General features: G+C 44.5%; 2 protein-coding genes across 3 annotated transcripts; both read left to right on the forward strand.

The window, feature by feature from the left end:
* The first annotated feature begins 1,127 nt into the window (after window positions 1-1,127).
* rnf20 (ring finger protein 20, E3 ubiquitin protein ligase) lies at window positions 1,128-10,194 on the forward strand. The gene is made up of 22 exons (XM_070913084.1): window positions 1,128-1,197; window positions 1,593-1,773; window positions 1,909-1,977; window positions 2,094-2,192; window positions 2,311-2,458; window positions 2,571-2,756; window positions 2,890-3,005; window positions 3,131-3,277; window positions 3,373-3,447; window positions 3,562-3,681; window positions 3,853-4,032; window positions 4,106-4,241; window positions 4,367-4,488; window positions 4,605-4,761; window positions 4,935-5,241; window positions 5,988-6,105; window positions 6,364-6,513; window positions 6,604-6,816; window positions 7,201-7,326; window positions 7,452-7,592; window positions 7,989-8,093; window positions 9,451-10,194. Exons 2-22 carry the CDS (start codon window positions 1,603-1,605, stop codon window positions 9,625-9,627), a joined length of 3,063 nt encoding a protein of 1,020 aa, XP_070769185.1. The 5' UTR covers window positions 1,128-1,197; window positions 1,593-1,602; the 3' UTR covers window positions 9,628-10,194.
* Window positions 10,195-10,410: 216 nt separating this feature from the next.
* On the forward strand, window positions 10,411-14,275 carry LOC139291356 (voltage-gated monoatomic cation channel TMEM109). Of its 2 annotated transcripts, XM_070913368.1 has the most exons (4): window positions 10,411-11,391; window positions 11,770-11,829; window positions 13,366-13,468; window positions 13,777-14,275. In XM_070913368.1, the coding sequence occupies exons 1-4, from the start codon at window positions 11,146-11,148 to the stop codon at window positions 14,130-14,132; spliced, it is 765 nt and encodes a 254-aa protein (XP_070769469.1). In that variant the 5' UTR covers window positions 10,411-11,145; the 3' UTR covers window positions 14,133-14,275. The 2 variants fall into 2 exon arrangements, with proteins under 2 accessions (XP_070769469.1, XP_070769471.1); XM_070913370.1 differs by lacking the exon at window positions 11,770-11,829.
* The last annotated feature ends 1,422 nt before the right edge of the window (window positions 14,276-15,697 follow it).

Below are 15,697 nucleotides of genomic sequence, written 5' to 3' on the forward strand. Positions count from 1 at the left end.
ATTTTCATTGTTCATTGTTGTTTGTATTGTACAGGAAATCGATCTAGTTCTGATAAGGCCAGTCTACTTTTTCCACCAGGATAAACTTTTATTTTGTGTCATTATAATTGATTCACTTTCCAATTTCATTTAAATTTAGGATATTACTAATACTATTCTCTACATAGTGTAACCACACTAGTATAGTATAGGTAGAGTATAGTTTTAGTCTAGTTCATTTGTTGGACACAAATATGCCTTTAGGTCAACAGCAAAACCTGCATTTTAATTCTACCTTGTGTATCTGCCTTAATGCGTCACATCGCTTATCAAGCACGTCATGCATACACAGTTCTCGTATTGATTGCTGAAAATGGCCCAAAAAGAACTTGTAGGGGTGTTTGTAATGTTCTCACCCATGAGTGACCTCAGCAGATAGGGATATTTGAACCGATAGGATGGAGTAGATCTGTAACTCACAAATAATGACAAGCCAGCTTTTACACAACCTGAACTCTGCACCCTGTGCAATGTACACTTTAATAGTGCAGATTAGAGATCATTTTACAAGGACTGAGGGAGAAAAAGACAGTCGGGGGAGTGCAAAATGTTGTCCAGATAAGTTTGCTTACCTCCACACATATGTGAGCTGAATTAGAAAAGAAAGTACCAGAGGAATGTTGCTTTTGTTGTTTTGGTACAACATCCCCAAGCATTGCAACTCTCATAGATCCACAGATATGTGGGAGTGGCAATCCAACACTGCAGCTACACAAAGTATCTCTACTGTGAAGCCATGTCGCTGATATCAGGACATTCCTGATTTGTCTCAGGAGTTTCAATAAATGGAAATCATTTATGTGCAACACAAATGTCATTATTACACAATGTTTTGGATCTCGTTAATAAATAACTGCACTCTGAATCTATGTGCTAAATATGATGCATTTCCATCTACAATAGGCGTGTGTGCATTCAATGGTGGGAACTTGGAGACAACAGGGGCCCAACAGTAAGTGCTTTTTGCCAGGGGTACTTGCCCAAATTGAATGAATGTTTAACAGAGTTTGATGCCCTCCATGCCGCTAGGTGGCGCAATGTCAGCTGAAGAATGTCCAACTAAGATCGTTAACACTTCCGTTTCCGAGAGGAAAGGATCCGCAACAACAACAGCCACAGACAGATTTAGTTCATTATAAACTCTTAACATTAATAGCGGTAAGACATCAGTTAAGTGTGATTGACAGTGACACTATTTCAAAGTAAATGCACTGACCAGTCGGCTCAGAGTCTGGTTGCCCTGAGCAACAACAGCAGCTAAATCTGGCGTTAGCAAACGGCTAACGTTAGCCTAACGTTACATTGACTGATTTCATCAGCTTGTTCGGGTTTTTAAATTGCGACAAATCGTTTTGTGTGTATTTGTGTCGACTACTCATCACTTAGCTAGGTGAATAAGGTTTCAGAGTAAACATTAAGGCAGTTATCTTCGACCACTTAACTTCAGCTAGCCATATGGAGAGCATAGCGAAGCATTCGTCTGAATCTAACAGCTCTGCACATTCTTCATCAGTCACATTCTGCTTTTTTCCCCGTCTCTCTGCTTGTTTAAGGAGTCTGAGGATGTCGGGACAGAAGCGTCCCTCTGACCCCAGCGGCCCCTCGTCCTCCGGTGCGCCCCCAGAGAAGCGGAGGGAGAGGGAAGGAGAGGACGGAGGTCCCGGTGTCGGCGCCGCTGCCGGGGGGAGCACCGCGGTGGAGACAGTCATCAAACTGGGAGGAGTGTCCAACTCAGTGAGCCCCCCTTTATTTCACACTCTACTTCTTATATATCTATTCATAACCTTCACAGCAGAAGCGTTAAGTCTGTCTGTTTGTTTGGCTGCTTTTTCTTTTTGTACTCATGTTTGAATCCATTCTTTTTTTCAGGAAGAACAAGACATCAAAGCTCTCCAGGCTAAGAACCGAAAGTTGGGAGAAGCTCTTGATCAAAGACAGGTAAATGAACTCTTCAATATTTGTTTACAACTCTTTATATACACACACGCAGGAAGCTGCACTCATGTACTGTCTTGTTTGGAGAAAGGTTCATCTCTTGGCTTGTGGGTTTGCAGGTGATTGAAGATGAGTTGCGGGAGCGAATTGAGAGACTGGAGACCCGCCAGGCCACGGATGATGCCAGTCTACTGATCCTCAATAGATACTGGAACCAGGTAAACAAGTTCAGACAAGGATGCAAAAACCAAAAATGATTTGTTCAACATTAACACTCCCTTTTCCTATAAAGATCAGAGAGTAGAAATGTGATGCCATTCCTTCTCTCCTCTTCAGTTTGATGAACATGTTCAGCTGATCATCAGGCGCTATGACCAAGCAAGCAGCGAACCTGAGAAATCTCTGGCAGGTGAGGGACGGAGCCTCAAGCCGGAAACTCCAGAGCCTGATGGAGACTCCAACCAGGAGAGGGCCAAGGACAGAGGTAAAGACGGAGCTGACAGGGGATCATGACTTTAAAAGCAATAGCATGTAGATATTCGATTGACAAACTGGAGGTCAAAACCAAAACCCTCTTTCCTGCTGTTGTCACTCAGGCCACCAGGGAGAGGCGGCCAACTCCTTCCTGGCCACGCTGGCGAGCAGCAGCAGTGAGGAGATGGAGGCTGAGCTTCAGGAGAGGGTGGAGTCCAGCCAGAAGCAGGCCAGTCACGTAGTGGAGATCTATGAGTGTCTGAAGAGGACTGTGGACCAGCTGAAGGCAGAGCTGGACTCTGGAACTGGTGAGATAAAAATGGGGAGAAATTGCAGTACTAGAGTTCAGCTGAGGATGAAAAGTATTTGGGAGGAATTCATCAAGTCAGTTTATGTGTTTACACCCATAAAATGTTATATTATTGTTGCGTTTCTTTCCAGAGGGAACTCTATGGCAGGCAGCTTCCAAACTGAACTCTCTCCTGACCAGTGAAAACGAGCGGCTACAACAGCTGACTGAGGACCTCAAGCTGAAGCACAGTCACATGACGAGCGAGGTACAAATCATATGTCCTTCCCTTATTCACTGTTGCAATATGTTCCCCCTTGGGTCCGGCTGATTTATGTTTCCATTAGCTCTTGTGTGTGGTGTCAAGTCTCTCTGTATTCCTGTCTTGTCCAGTCCCGGCCTCTGGGTCGTGCAGCTAACAAAGCAGACCAGCGTGTCAGCGAGCTGCAGGTTCTGATTGAGGAGCTGCAGTGGGACATGGAGAAGATTCGCCGCCGAGAGAACAGGCTAAACGCACACCTGAGCGAGATACTGGAGAGGGTGAGGATGTGATCTGTCTGTGTGTGACAGTGTTGTGAAAATGTTCTGATGTTTACATTGATGTATGTTCTAACACTACCTGAAACACATCCCAGGTGAACAGCAAAGGCTATAAGGTGTGTGGGGAGGCCAGCAGTGTTTGTGGGACCATTACCATTAACAAGAGAAAGGTAGGAATTTTGTTTCATTATGACAAAGATGTGAAGTGAAGAGATCCCCACAAAATATCTTGATTTTGTATGTTTTTTCATTCTTGACATTTTCCTTCTTCACTCCTTTTAAAGTTTGAAGAAATGAACAGTGAGATGGAGGAGAGCAGGGAGCTGGCAGACAACCGCCTCATTGAGCTGCAGAAGCTCCAGCAGGACCTGCAGACTGTGCACCAGGAGAACAATAACATGGAGGTGGACTTCTTTCTCACACGCCAGTCTTTTGACTTTCATTTGGAAACGACCCATTAATGGAATACAGTATTCTATGAATTATGGTGGCACACTCTCCTCAATAATCAGTTCTTTATTGTATTGACTCCTGTCTCTGCCTCCCTCTTTTTCCTTTCTTTCTGTTCCTCTCAGGCGGAGCTGCTGAGTCGAGCAGACGGCATGGTGAAAGATACTTCTGAGTATCGCTGTCTGCAGTCGCAGTTTTCTGTGCTCTACAACGAGTCTCTGATCCTCAAGGCTCAGTTAGATGAGACACGCGCTCGTCTCAACACTACCAGGACGGCAAGGCTTCGACAGCTGGAGCACATGGAGGTAAGTGTGTCGGTCAGTGTCTGTCTATGTGGCCTTTTGTCCTTTTTCTTACTCTCACTCCCTCTGTGTGCAGAATGATGAGGTGGCTCTGCAGAGGAAGGTTCGTACAGAGGTGTTTCAGCTGGAGGACACGCTGGCTCAGGTCAGGAAGGAGTATGAGATGTTGCGCATCGAATTTGAACAGACTCTTGCTGCCAATGAGCAAGCAGGTAACTAACTGGTTCTGGCTTTCAATAGTGGATGAGGTGAATGAATTGTGCTGAAAAGGCAGCACAACTGATCATCTCTTGCTTTCCTTTTTTCCTGTATCACTCCGACTGCCTCTTTCTCTCAGGTCCCATTAACAGGGAGATGCGTCACCTGATTAGCACACTGCAAAACCACAACCAGCAGATGAAGGGAGAGGTGGTGAAATACAAGATCAGACTGCGAGAGACCCAAACTGAGCTCAACCAGGTAGGTCAGAAGGGGACAGCAAAAGAAGTGAAATAGCTACAGGTATCTCTGATTGTGACACATCCAATGGGTACACAACAGCACATCATGCTAAAACTCACTTGTTGCCTCTTTAGGTCCGCGCTTCAAAGGGCAACGCCATCCTCCAATCCCAGTCCAGCACCGAGATGGATGTGAAGGATGAGACAACCTCACCTTTGACCCCAGCCATCTCTGGGGAACCTGTGGTCAAGACAGAGCCAGACAACGGCTCCTCCACACCCAGCAGCACTGGTAACTTACAACTAATTTACTGACTATGAAATGTTAGTTCACTTTTAATTAGGATGTAAACTACTAAAATAGCTTTTTTCTTATGTATGAGTTCTTATGATGCATGTTAAGACATATTAGGACTGTCCTGTTTGACAGCTTCTCCTTCATTTGGTTTTATTTCCTTTCTGTAGGAGCCTCTGTGAAAACGGAGCCTGGAGTAGAACCTGAGGCAACAGTAAAAGAGGAGGAGAAGGAGGAAAAGAAAGAGAAGGACATTATAAAGAAAGAGGAGAAAGACCGAGAGCGGGAGAAAGAGAAGGAAAAGGAGCGAGAGAGGCCGACCCGCAGCGGTGGGAGCAGCAGTGTGATAAAGGAAGAGAAGGAGAAGCCAGGGAGCAGCAGCCAACCTGAGGAGTCGGCCGGGGAGCGCCTGTCTATGGTCGGAGGGTCAAAGAGGAAGGAGATGGAGCAGCTGAAGATCGTCCGAGCAGAACTCAAGTAATTTGCACGTGTGGAAGTTGGTTTTTATTCAGATGAGGAAAAACTGGGTGGCCTGGTGGTTAAAACGCATCCGTCAATACATAAAAATATATAAACTAATGCACATTACAAAGCAATTATAAAAGCTGAAAATGTTACATATAGTTACTGTTAGAATATTGGGGATGTAATTTTTCTGTCTGTTTCGCCTACAACTAGCTAGTGACGAGGTGATTTTCTGTCTGGTTTTTTTTGCCTCTTGGACCTGGATTTTGGGAGACTTGATTTCAACATAATACATTTGCTTTGCCTATTGGCAGACAAAATATGTGCCATGTTGATATGCTTTTAGAGAAATCATAATGTTACTTCCCACACCACATTTGCAGAAGAGGATGGTTGAAACATGTACATTTTCAACCCCTTGTTGTGTGTTTTATTTTTGTTGATGCTATGGTTTCTGTGGGTCAGCTTCAGGCGGTAGGGTCCAATAAAAATGCGTACCATTTGTCTAACCCACAACAAATGATCATATGATTCTGTGAATCACCAGCAGTGGCTCACATGGAGTAGTAGACTCTTAAACAAGGTAAACAGAAAATGACTGATATCACTGAGAAATGGGTGAAAAAGATGGTCCAAGTTGTCTGCAGCATGATTTCCTTACTTCAGAGCCCTTATTGATTTCTGACCCTGCATGGTGGTTTTTATGATTGCGGATGATGTTGATAGTTTTGTTAAAGACTCTTACCTTGACCGTGCAGGAAAGCCCAGGAGTCCCAGAGGGAGATGAAGCTGCTGCTGGACATGTACCGCTCAGCACCAAAGGAGCAGAGGGACAAAGTCCAGCTCATGGCTGCAGAGAAGAAGTCCAAGTCAGAGGTGATTTACATTGCACATTATAGAACATAGTCACCCACACACAGACATTTACTCACACAGGTGAACACGGTTAGTGTGCAGGTACTATAAGTATTACAGTTGAGTATCTGTTTTCTGTAGCAGATTGTGTTTATGTAGAAGACTTGAGATTCAGTCCTGGGTCCATTACAATTTATGATTTATGGATATTTGTGTTGCCATAGTAATTATTAAAGGTGTTTTATTGTGGCAGTCCCATAATAACAATGCTGATTCCAGGGAGAGGAGCTGCGGCAGAGGCTGAGGGAGCTGGAGGAGAGAGAGAGGAGGGAGGGCAAGAAAATGGCCGATGAAGAGGCTCTGAGGAAGATCCGCTCTGTGGAGGAGCAGATTGATATCCTCAACAAGAAGCTCTCAATAGCAAAACAGGTATGTGAGCTGGCCATTTTGTTTTTCTGCACAAACAAAACCTCTTTTCGCTCTCATAACACTCTTGTCGCCTCCGTGCTCCCTCTGCAGGAGGAGGACGCGCTGCTGAGCGAGATGGACGTGACGGGCCAGGCCTTCGAGGACATGCAGGAACAGAACATCCGTCTGATGCAGCAGCTCAGAGAAAAAGACGATGCCAACTTCAAGCTGATGAGCGAGCGGATCAAGTCCAACCAGATCCACAAGCTGCTCAAAGAGGAGAAGGAGGAGCTGGCCGACCAACTGCTCACTTTAAAAACTCAGGTGAGGCACAAGGCGAGGGGCAATCTGCAAGAATAGGTGTTTGTACAAGCATACACACAGTTAAATTGCAGTGATAACTACCTGCAGTCATTTCTTACTTTCCTTGAATGCTCAACAGATTATATTATTATATATGTTTTTTCAGTAAAACAGCTTGTTAATAAATACAGAAAAGTAAAACAAAAAGTCTATACAGTGCATATTTTGCACATACTGTACAAGCTGCTCTTCACTGTTACTTTTTTGTGTCTGCTTCTATTTGTTTGCACTAGTTCTTGTTTGTCGTCTTTCCCCCAGACATTCACATTTGTCTTCTAGCCCTAATGCGTTTCTTTGAATCTTCTCTTACTATCATAATTTTTTGGGATTGTGCCCATTTGTCAGGTCGATGCCCAGCTGCAGGTGGTGAGGAAGCTAGAGGAAAAGGAGCGCCTCCTGCAGGGCACCATCAGCACTGCTGAGAGAGAGCTGGCACTTCGAACACAAGCTCTGGACATGAACAAACGCAAGGTAACACATTGTTCAGAAATGATGAGCCAAAGCTGCATTTAGTTATGCAGTTATTCGTAAACACACATTGTACATATTTCCCATTGAGGAAAAAATAAAAACCTCTCTCCGTCGCCGTCCTCCAGGCTCAGGACTCGGCGTCGCTGTCGGAGGAGGTGCGAACTCAGTTGGAGCAGGTCCAGCAGAGGCTCAACCTTGTCAGAGAAGAAGTCGTAGAGAACAGCATCTCCAGGGAGAAAGAGTCCTTTAACGCCCGACGAGCACAGGTAACAACACACACAAATAAACGTGCGCAAACATATGCCCACAGTTAACCAGGAAGAACAAATATTTTTTCCCTGACTGTCATAAGACTTATGGGTTGACTCTTTCTTAAAATACACTACAATTTTTCTAATAACAAATTAGATTTGTGGATTGAAGCTCTTTGTTTCCTCCTCGCTGTATGTAGGCTAAATAGTGAATGCCAGTTTTTGTTGTCCTCTACTGAAATGGTGCAGAAGTTTCACATCAGTAACATTTTCACTGTGTGGCCAACGCTTGTTGGTTTCGTGTTGTGCGTTCAAAGGGTATTGCATTTATAACGTCTGTTGTCAAATGAAAGTGAAATGTGGAAGACGGACTCTTTTTACTTGCAGTCGTTAACTCTTAATGTGTTTCAGGAGGACATCTCCAAACTCAGGAGAAAGATTGAGAAGGCCAAGAAACCAGCTGAGAAAATCAGCAATGGAGATGACATCCTAAATGAAGAGATTAATGACTATAAGGTTGGTTCCTGTGATACAAAATATATTGAAAACTTCCAGTTTTCACTTATCCTAAGTAAAGACTCTGAACAGCATCATGGATTCTGGTCGGGGTTTAGGGCACATCCACATGTTTTGAATGACTCAAACTGGACTTTCTCCTTTGGTAAAATTATATTTTGCAGAACAATTCCTTTCAAAGTCAGGTGTCACCAAACTAACTTAATCAAGATGCACCAATATTTAGCTTTTTGTCCACTACCAAGTTGTTTCATCTTTTGTGAAATATGCTTATTTGCCCTCTTGCTGAGATTTAGATTATAAGATTTGTACTGCTCTCATGTCTGTTTGCTAAATATGAAGCTGTAGCCAGCAGCTGGTTAGCTTAACCTATACTGGAAGCAGGGGGAAACAGTTAGCCTGGCTCAGTCCAAAGGTAATAAGATCCACTCATCAGTACCTATAATTCACTAATTAACATGTTATATCTCATTTGTTTAATCTGTGCAAAAACTGAAGGGTAAAAATGACATTTTTTTGTTTTATGAGGGGTTATATGCTGGACTATTTTTCTGAGCAATTGCAAGGCAACAAGCTGAGACAAGTCCCAACCAAGAAATAGTCCCACACATAAGCCCCCATTAAAAACTGTGATTTCTTGTTCTTACACTTTGGTTTTTGTATGGATTTTGTTAGCTTTTTCATATTCCTTGATATGAAATTACAGCAGGCATGTCCAGACGGTTATACCGAACTAACGTCACAGGGACTGGATTTGATAGCCTTGTGGCAAAAGCCCTAAACAAACAGGTTGACGGGACTCTTGAGGTTCTGTTTGTCTAGTAAGTGGGCAGTTTAACCAAATGAGTAATCTTTATCACTCTGGTTTCCATCAAATGAGACCAACTGTCAGCGTGATCACACTCTTTTGAACATTTAAAATTCCGACCAACTGTGCAAAGACTCAACATCACACATTAAATGACTGACTTTTGCCAATTGTAGTCAGTGTAGTCAATGTCCATTTAGATTTCTGTAGCTCAAACAGAAATGTAAATGGTTCACGCTCAGATGTTTCCAGATTTGGCCATGCACTTGTAAGTGGCTTGATATAATCATGAGGGGGTTGATTATACACCATACTACAAGATTGGTTTGCCAAGTGTTCTCTGTACTCTCCATGGTCTTGAGAATCAGTCAGGGTTGTAATCACCCTTCATATCATGTGGGCATATCATATCATTCCCAGTGAAAGGGCAGTTGAGCTCGAAGATATTTGTGTCCACTTATTACAAACCATTCAGCTCCAACGCACAAACATGGCCTCTCAGTTTATTATACAAACCATTCCCTCCCTCTCTCTTTCTTCCTCTCTCAGGCACGTTTAACATGTCCGTGCTGCAACTCTCGGGTGAAGGATGCGGTACTGACAAAGTGCTTCCACGTCTTCTGCTTCGAGTGCGTTAAGACGCGGTACGACACACGCCAGAGGAAGTGCCCCAAGTGCAACGCCGCCTTCGGAGCAAACGACTTCCACCGCATCTACATCGGATAAAGCTGCAGTTCCCCACGGATAATTGCGAGGAAAAGATCCAACGAGATGAGCACTGGTACAAACGCTGCCAGGGGGGCAAGACTCACTGCTGCGCTCACATGTCTCCTCTGAACATGTACCTCCCCTCCTCCTGTGTCTACAGGTGTGATATCTCTGGATGATTCCAGCCTTGTGGGGCCGCAATGATGCTCTGAACTGAACGCTTTTTTTTTTCTTTGCTTTTTTTTTACAATGACTGAATTCAGCTTCTCCCATCCAGTATCCACTACTTTACTGTATGTTTTCAGATACCGGTGCAGGAAGAATGTAGAGAAAAGAGATTCTGTGTGTGTGCATTTGAAAACAGGCAATTATTCAAACCAGTATACAAAGAAAAATATTAGCACAGAGAGAAAACAAAATTCCTCCCAGTGTAGTGGATGTTTGTATAATGTTGGTGTGTGTACATACTGTATGTCATTATTGGTTCATTTTTTTTATTTGAAAACTGCCTCTTCTTGCTCAAAAAAACGGTCCTGACTTGATGCTGTGTAGTTTCTGATCTGCTAGTTATTAAACTGACATCTAACGTGTCCAGCCTCTGCTTCCATTTCACTATTTTTAAAATGTTTAGCAAACCTTGTGAATAATCTTAACATTTGACCTGGAGTATTAAAACCACAAATCCCAGTGTGCAAATCTCTGTTTATCCGTGTGCAGAGCGCCCTCCTCCTCCTCCTCCTCTGTGAAGATGTAGACGTGTTTGCATACACTGGAAACTGACGTTAGAAACGCCGGGAGGAAGGGAGCGTCGTGCGGGACGGCGACAAGAGGGTTGTGCAACATAATCCATCTCAGCAGAGCATTTGATGCGAGTTCGGAGACAAAGAAACACCAAACTTGAGTGGTATGCAGCTCAGGGCTGAAATAAGAGGCTTTAGGAAGCTCGTGGTCGGCGCAACGTCACCGCGCTTTTACGGTTTTTCTTTTACGCGCAAAACTGCCACAGAAGAAACTTATGCAGACATTCCTGCACTGTTGTCTTTTTATTAACTATCTGCTGCACCTCGACTGGTGATTGGATATCTCGCCTACAGCTGGATCTAAGCCTTTAACAGTTTCTTACCAAATATAGCCACAGTTAATGCCGGAGTGTCCTTGACGGAGCGGAGCGGTCCTAGATTGGATATTTGCAGCGCTGCCAAAGTTTATAATTAAATACTCGGATCCCTTTGAATCAGTAGGGTTTTTTTAACCAACACATCTTGTCTAATTTGCAAATCGGACTCTTGAACTAATTGGTGTTATTAGTCCAGAACCTGGCGCGGTTCTTCTCACGTTTTTCTGCCTATTGTGAACTGCAGCATGTTGATTTAAGAAACGCTCCGTAGCCAATGACTGCTCTCAACAGAAGCCATTTTTAAGTCTTTGATTTACAAGCTTGTCTTAAGTCACTGAACACGAGCTGCTCGACCTGCTGCTCGTGACTGCGGCGTTAACATTTAGCACATTTTTCTATTGTTCTTCCAACTTCCAACCATGACTTTTTGTGCGTCTGGCTCCGGGCGCGGTGGATGTGCCATGACTCGGTTTTTCCTCACCGCCCGTGTGCTGGTGCTCGTGTTGGCGGCGGGCTGGGCTGGAGCTGAAGCCGAGCAGGCCAAGCCGACCGGGGAGAGCCCACAGGCGGTCACCCTCTTTACTCTGATCAGCGGAACCTGCCAGGAAGTCCAGCGATACGCGGAGTCGGTGGTGGGAAGCGGCGTGATCCGGTCAGCTGCTGAGGTACAGAGAAGAGGTGCACCACCGGTTGATAGCTTACTGTTTCTCTCCCTGCACCAGGAAGTGGCTTTACACTCTCCTCTTTCTCTTCATTTTTAATATCCTGTCTAACTTCACTGTTTTCTCTGTCACTATTCTTGATCAATAACTGTACTTGATCACTAATTTCCAACTCCTGTCATCTCTCTCCATCCATCTCCTCACTCTTCACACACATTCCTCTCCCCATGCACCTCAACTTGTTAATCTCTCCCCTGATCCCCTCATTTTCTCTGCCCTCATTTCATGTCTTCTCATATCCGTGCATCCTCCCCCTCCTCAACCATGCACACACTTTTCTGTCTCCCTGCTTCCACCCTGCTGTGGCTCCCTTTTCCCCAGAGTGCAGTGTTGTTTCTTGAGTCATTGCTTGGTCAGGAGAACATCTATTCAGTGGCCATGGTAAGAAACCTCCTGGGTGTCTCCATCTAGTCTGCCCTGACATAGTCCCTTAAACAGAGTCCGCTCATGTGGGTCTGTTTAGCTCATGTCACCCCGTAGTGCAGTGAGTATGGAGCATGACTGTGGTGGAGCTGTGGACTTACAGTGTGTGTGTGTGTGTGTGTGTGTGTTTCCATATGGTGATATTTGCATGAGAGGCCTGTAGAGATAAGATTGTGTGTTGGCAAGCTGGCTGAAATTGTTGAACATGACTCAGTCGGTAGCTCTGAATGCAAATTATAGGGTGTGTGCATGATCCTTGGATGAGAAATAGACTTTTAATGAGTTCCCATGCTGATATATAGCTTTATTTCACCTGAATATGGTTTCCAGTGAGAGGAGAAAACATTCAGTGCAAAATTATAATCCTCAAGGAGAAAGTTAGACATGTTAGAAAAGATCTGCACACAGCGCTAACAGCTTCCAATAAATGTAATGCAACAGAACAACATTTCTTTGAGGTCTTTGTCAGGTAACATTACTCTGTTAAATGTACTGGGAGCTATCAGTACAGTGTGCAGATCTTTTGTCTAACCTTTTAACCTTCAGTTTGTTTTTTAATCCAGCGCCTGTAATCGTTATTTGGGCGTGCACGCTTAGCACCGTTTGTCTTCAAAAGAGATTGCATCTAGTAAAATACAAGTTTAGTATTGTGTGGTATTGTTTGGAAGCCCACAGAAAGACAACTGTGCAGTTTTGCATTTCCAGCATTTTTTGTTTAAGATAAAGAGCTGAAAATTAAACAAGCCATTTTATTGCCCTTTCATGGGCTGCATCACACACCCTTTTATGAAAACTCACCAGCCTGCCTAATTGATCCAATAAAACATAAAACATAACCCTAACCCAAGTATGTAATTGGTTGATAAACTGAGTCTTATAAACCAAACTTTGCAGTAAATGATGAAGTGTGTTTTCAGTTGATATATACGCACACTGACATGGAGTGACAGATACTTGACACTTGCTCTGACATACTGGACAGTCCCCGCGTATGTGCCAGTGTGTAGCGCAACAGGTGCAGATAAGATACTTGTCCAACTTACTGGGCTACCCTTGACCTTGCCTGACGAGGCTACACCGTGTGTGTGTTGTGTGATTTTGGGGGGGGGGGGGGGGGGGCTGTGACTGTACAGGAATAGAGAGGGGCACTGTCCTGCTGTCACTTGCATGCACAGCTGTTTGTCCAAGTCAACAATACAGCACTTCATCTATCTTAAGTTGCAGCTCAGCAGCACTTCCAGTCTATAAGAGTTCTGCATCAAGTCTGTACAAACAGCTGCTGTAAATATCAGTCTTGCTGTTTTGATTGAATTATTATTATGAATTATACTGTATCTGCCTGTGCATTGGAGCCATGACAGCACATCTAGGTTGGCTATCTGTGTGTCTTCCCTGCATGATAAAGAATGTGATCAGAATGCTGCATCTTTTCATTGTTACCTTGTATGATAACAAAATAAAACCTGTCTCCACCCTCCCTCCACACCACCACAGTTTTTGGAGATGGTGATCCGATTCCTGGCTGAAGGGGCTGCCAGCGGCCTGAACGTCATTGCTGTTTACGTCACAGAGATCCTCAGGGTCACAGGATTCGATGGTGGGTACCAGGATGGCCCATGTTCTGAGCTACGAAGTGTGTTTAGGCTTTGCAGCATGCTCCGCTTGTTCCTCCCTGTATGAGTAGCTATGATACAATTGTCTGCTGGAGTAAGAGAGGATCTGTGACAATGAAGGTTTTAAGGGCAAGTGAAAGTGTGCAGACGTGCCTCTCCTTCAGGCATTTTGTCTGCCACTCCTCTTTTGAGTGCAAGTGTTTACTCTCGGTTCTTCCTGTATTACAGACTGGTATTGTCAAGTGTTATTCTTTGTGAAAATATGCCTAAACTGGATTTCCTCCCTCCGCAGTTGCACTGACGTTGCCCCGCTTCACTCCAGAGGGCGTGACCGCCATCGCCCAGTGGGGTCTGGTGGCCCTCATTGGCTACTGGGTGCTGACCATCACTCTCCGTCTGTTGATTGGCGTGGTGAGGCGGGTGTTCTGGGTGGTGAAAACCGTCTTGGCGCTCTGGCTTTTCGGACTGATCGTGACTGACAAGAATGCCACTGCAGACACCATGGCGGTTCGACTGGCCGGTCTGGTGTTGGGATGCGTCCTGTTGACTCTGCTCACTTCTGGATCTGAGAAGACTTTTGCAGTGGATCACCGGCTGAGCAGCCTGGAGGGCCGGCTGAAGGCCGTAGAGAAGAGGAAAGGGGAATAGTAACCGGAGAGGGTGGAGGGGGCCGGAGTTAAGATGGACAAAGGTGGTGGTAATGTTGGTCAAGAAAATAGTAACATCGATGGTTTCTGTGTGTCAGACTATTATGGGAAATAAAGTAATCTCTGGGATTTTTTAATCAGTAATGCTCTTTTTCTTTGCTTTCAGAAAGTGCCAAAATAATGAAACCACGTGGAATATTTTCTCTATGATAAATAACTACTCACTGACGCACAAAGGTAGTGAAAGGCTGCAATAGCCAGTGTGTACAGAGGGTTGAATAATTCCACAAATCAAATCGTAAACTGTCCTCTTTCTGTTTTGTCTTTTCCATGATTGCATACGGATAAAAATCAAGACAACGTTTTACACAATTCTTCAATTAAAAGTCTATAGAGGTGCCAGCAGCTCTGTGAAGCTGTTCTTAGGTAAAGCAGTGCTTTGAGCTGAATGCTAACATCCTCACAATGACAATGTTAACATGCTGATGTTTAGCAGGTAAAGTGTTCACCATGTTCACCGTCTTAGTTTAGAGTGTCAGCATGCTAACATTCGCTAATTAGCACTGAACACAAAAAGCTGAGGCTGATGTCATTTTTGCATGCCATAAGTATTGGATAAATTCAAAACTTTGACCTGCTGGTGTTGCTGAAATAATTTAGTCTGGACCAAAGTGGTCAACCAACCAACACATCGGCATTGCAATTTACATAATAGACTGTGTATATATGTATACATATACGTATATGTATATGTGTGTGTGTGTGTATATATACACTATATTGCCAAAAGTATTCACTCACCCATCCAAATAATTGAAATCAGGTGTTCCAATCACTTCCATGGCCACAGGTGTATAAAATCATGCACCAAGGCATGCAGACTGTTTCTACAAACATTTGTGAAAAAATGGGTCGCTCTCAGGAGCTCAGTGAATTCCAGTGTGGGACTGTGATAGGATGCCACCTGTGCAACAAGTCCAGTCATGAAATTTCCTCGCTCCTAAATATTCCACAGTCAACTGTCAGTGGTATTATAACAAGGTGGAAGCGATTGGGAACGACAGCAACTCAGCCACAAAGTGGTAGGCCACGTAAAATGACAGAGCGGGGTCAGCGGATGCTGAGGCGCATAGTGCGCAGAGGTCGCCAACTTTCTGCAGAGTCAATCGCTACAGACCTCCAAACTTCATGTGGCCTTCAGAGTAGAGAGCTTCATGGAATGGGTTTCCATGGCCGAGCAGCTGCATCCAAGCCATACATCACCAAGTGCAATGCAAAGCGTCGGATGCAGTGGTGTAAAGCACGCCGCCACTGGACTCTAGAGCAGTGGAGACGCGTTCTCTGGAGTGACAAATCGCGCTTCACCATCTGGCGATCTGATGGACGAGTCTGGGTTTGGCGGTTGCCAGGAGAACGGTAGTTGTCTGACTGCACTGTGCCAAGTGTAAAGTTTGGTGGAGGGGGGATTATGGTGTGGGGTTGTTTTTCAGGAGCTGGGCTTGGCCCCTTAGTTCCAGTGAAAGGAACTCTGAATGCTTCAGCATACCAAGAGATTTTGGACAATTC

The sequence above is a fragment of the Enoplosus armatus genome, chromosome 10 (genome assembly GCF_043641665.1).
Source record: "Enoplosus armatus isolate fEnoArm2 chromosome 10, fEnoArm2.hap1, whole genome shotgun sequence".
Taxonomy (NCBI): Eukaryota; Metazoa; Chordata; class Actinopteri; order Centrarchiformes; family Enoplosidae; genus Enoplosus; species Enoplosus armatus.

What these genes read in the sequence shown, in the direction of transcription:
- rnf20 (XM_070913084.1), top strand. Translation starts at nt 1,603, where the DNA reads ATGTCGGGACAGAAGCGTCCCTCTGACCCCAGCGGCCCCTCGTCCTCC. An exon ending in AAGCTCTTGATCAAAGACAG is followed by an intron (nt 1,978 to 2,093) that starts GTAAATGAACTC and finishes GTGGGTTTGCAG; the next exon opens with GTGATTGAAGATGAGTTGCG. An exon ending in AGCTCTCAATAGCAAAACAG is followed by an intron (nt 6,514 to 6,603) that starts GTATGTGAGCTG and finishes CTCCCTCTGCAG; the next exon opens with GAGGAGGACGCGCTGCTGAG.
- LOC139291356 (XM_070913368.1), top strand. Translation starts at nt 11,146, where the DNA reads ATGACTTTTTGTGCGTCTGGCTCCGGGCGCGGTGGATGTGCCATGACT. An exon ending in TGATCCGGTCAGCTGCTGAG is followed by an intron (nt 11,392 to 11,769) that starts GTACAGAGAAGA and finishes CCTTTTCCCCAG; the next exon opens with AGTGCAGTGTTGTTTCTTGA. An exon ending in CAGGGTCACAGGATTCGATG is followed by an intron (nt 13,469 to 13,776) that starts GTGGGTACCAGG and finishes CTCCCTCCGCAG; the next exon opens with TTGCACTGACGTTGCCCCGC.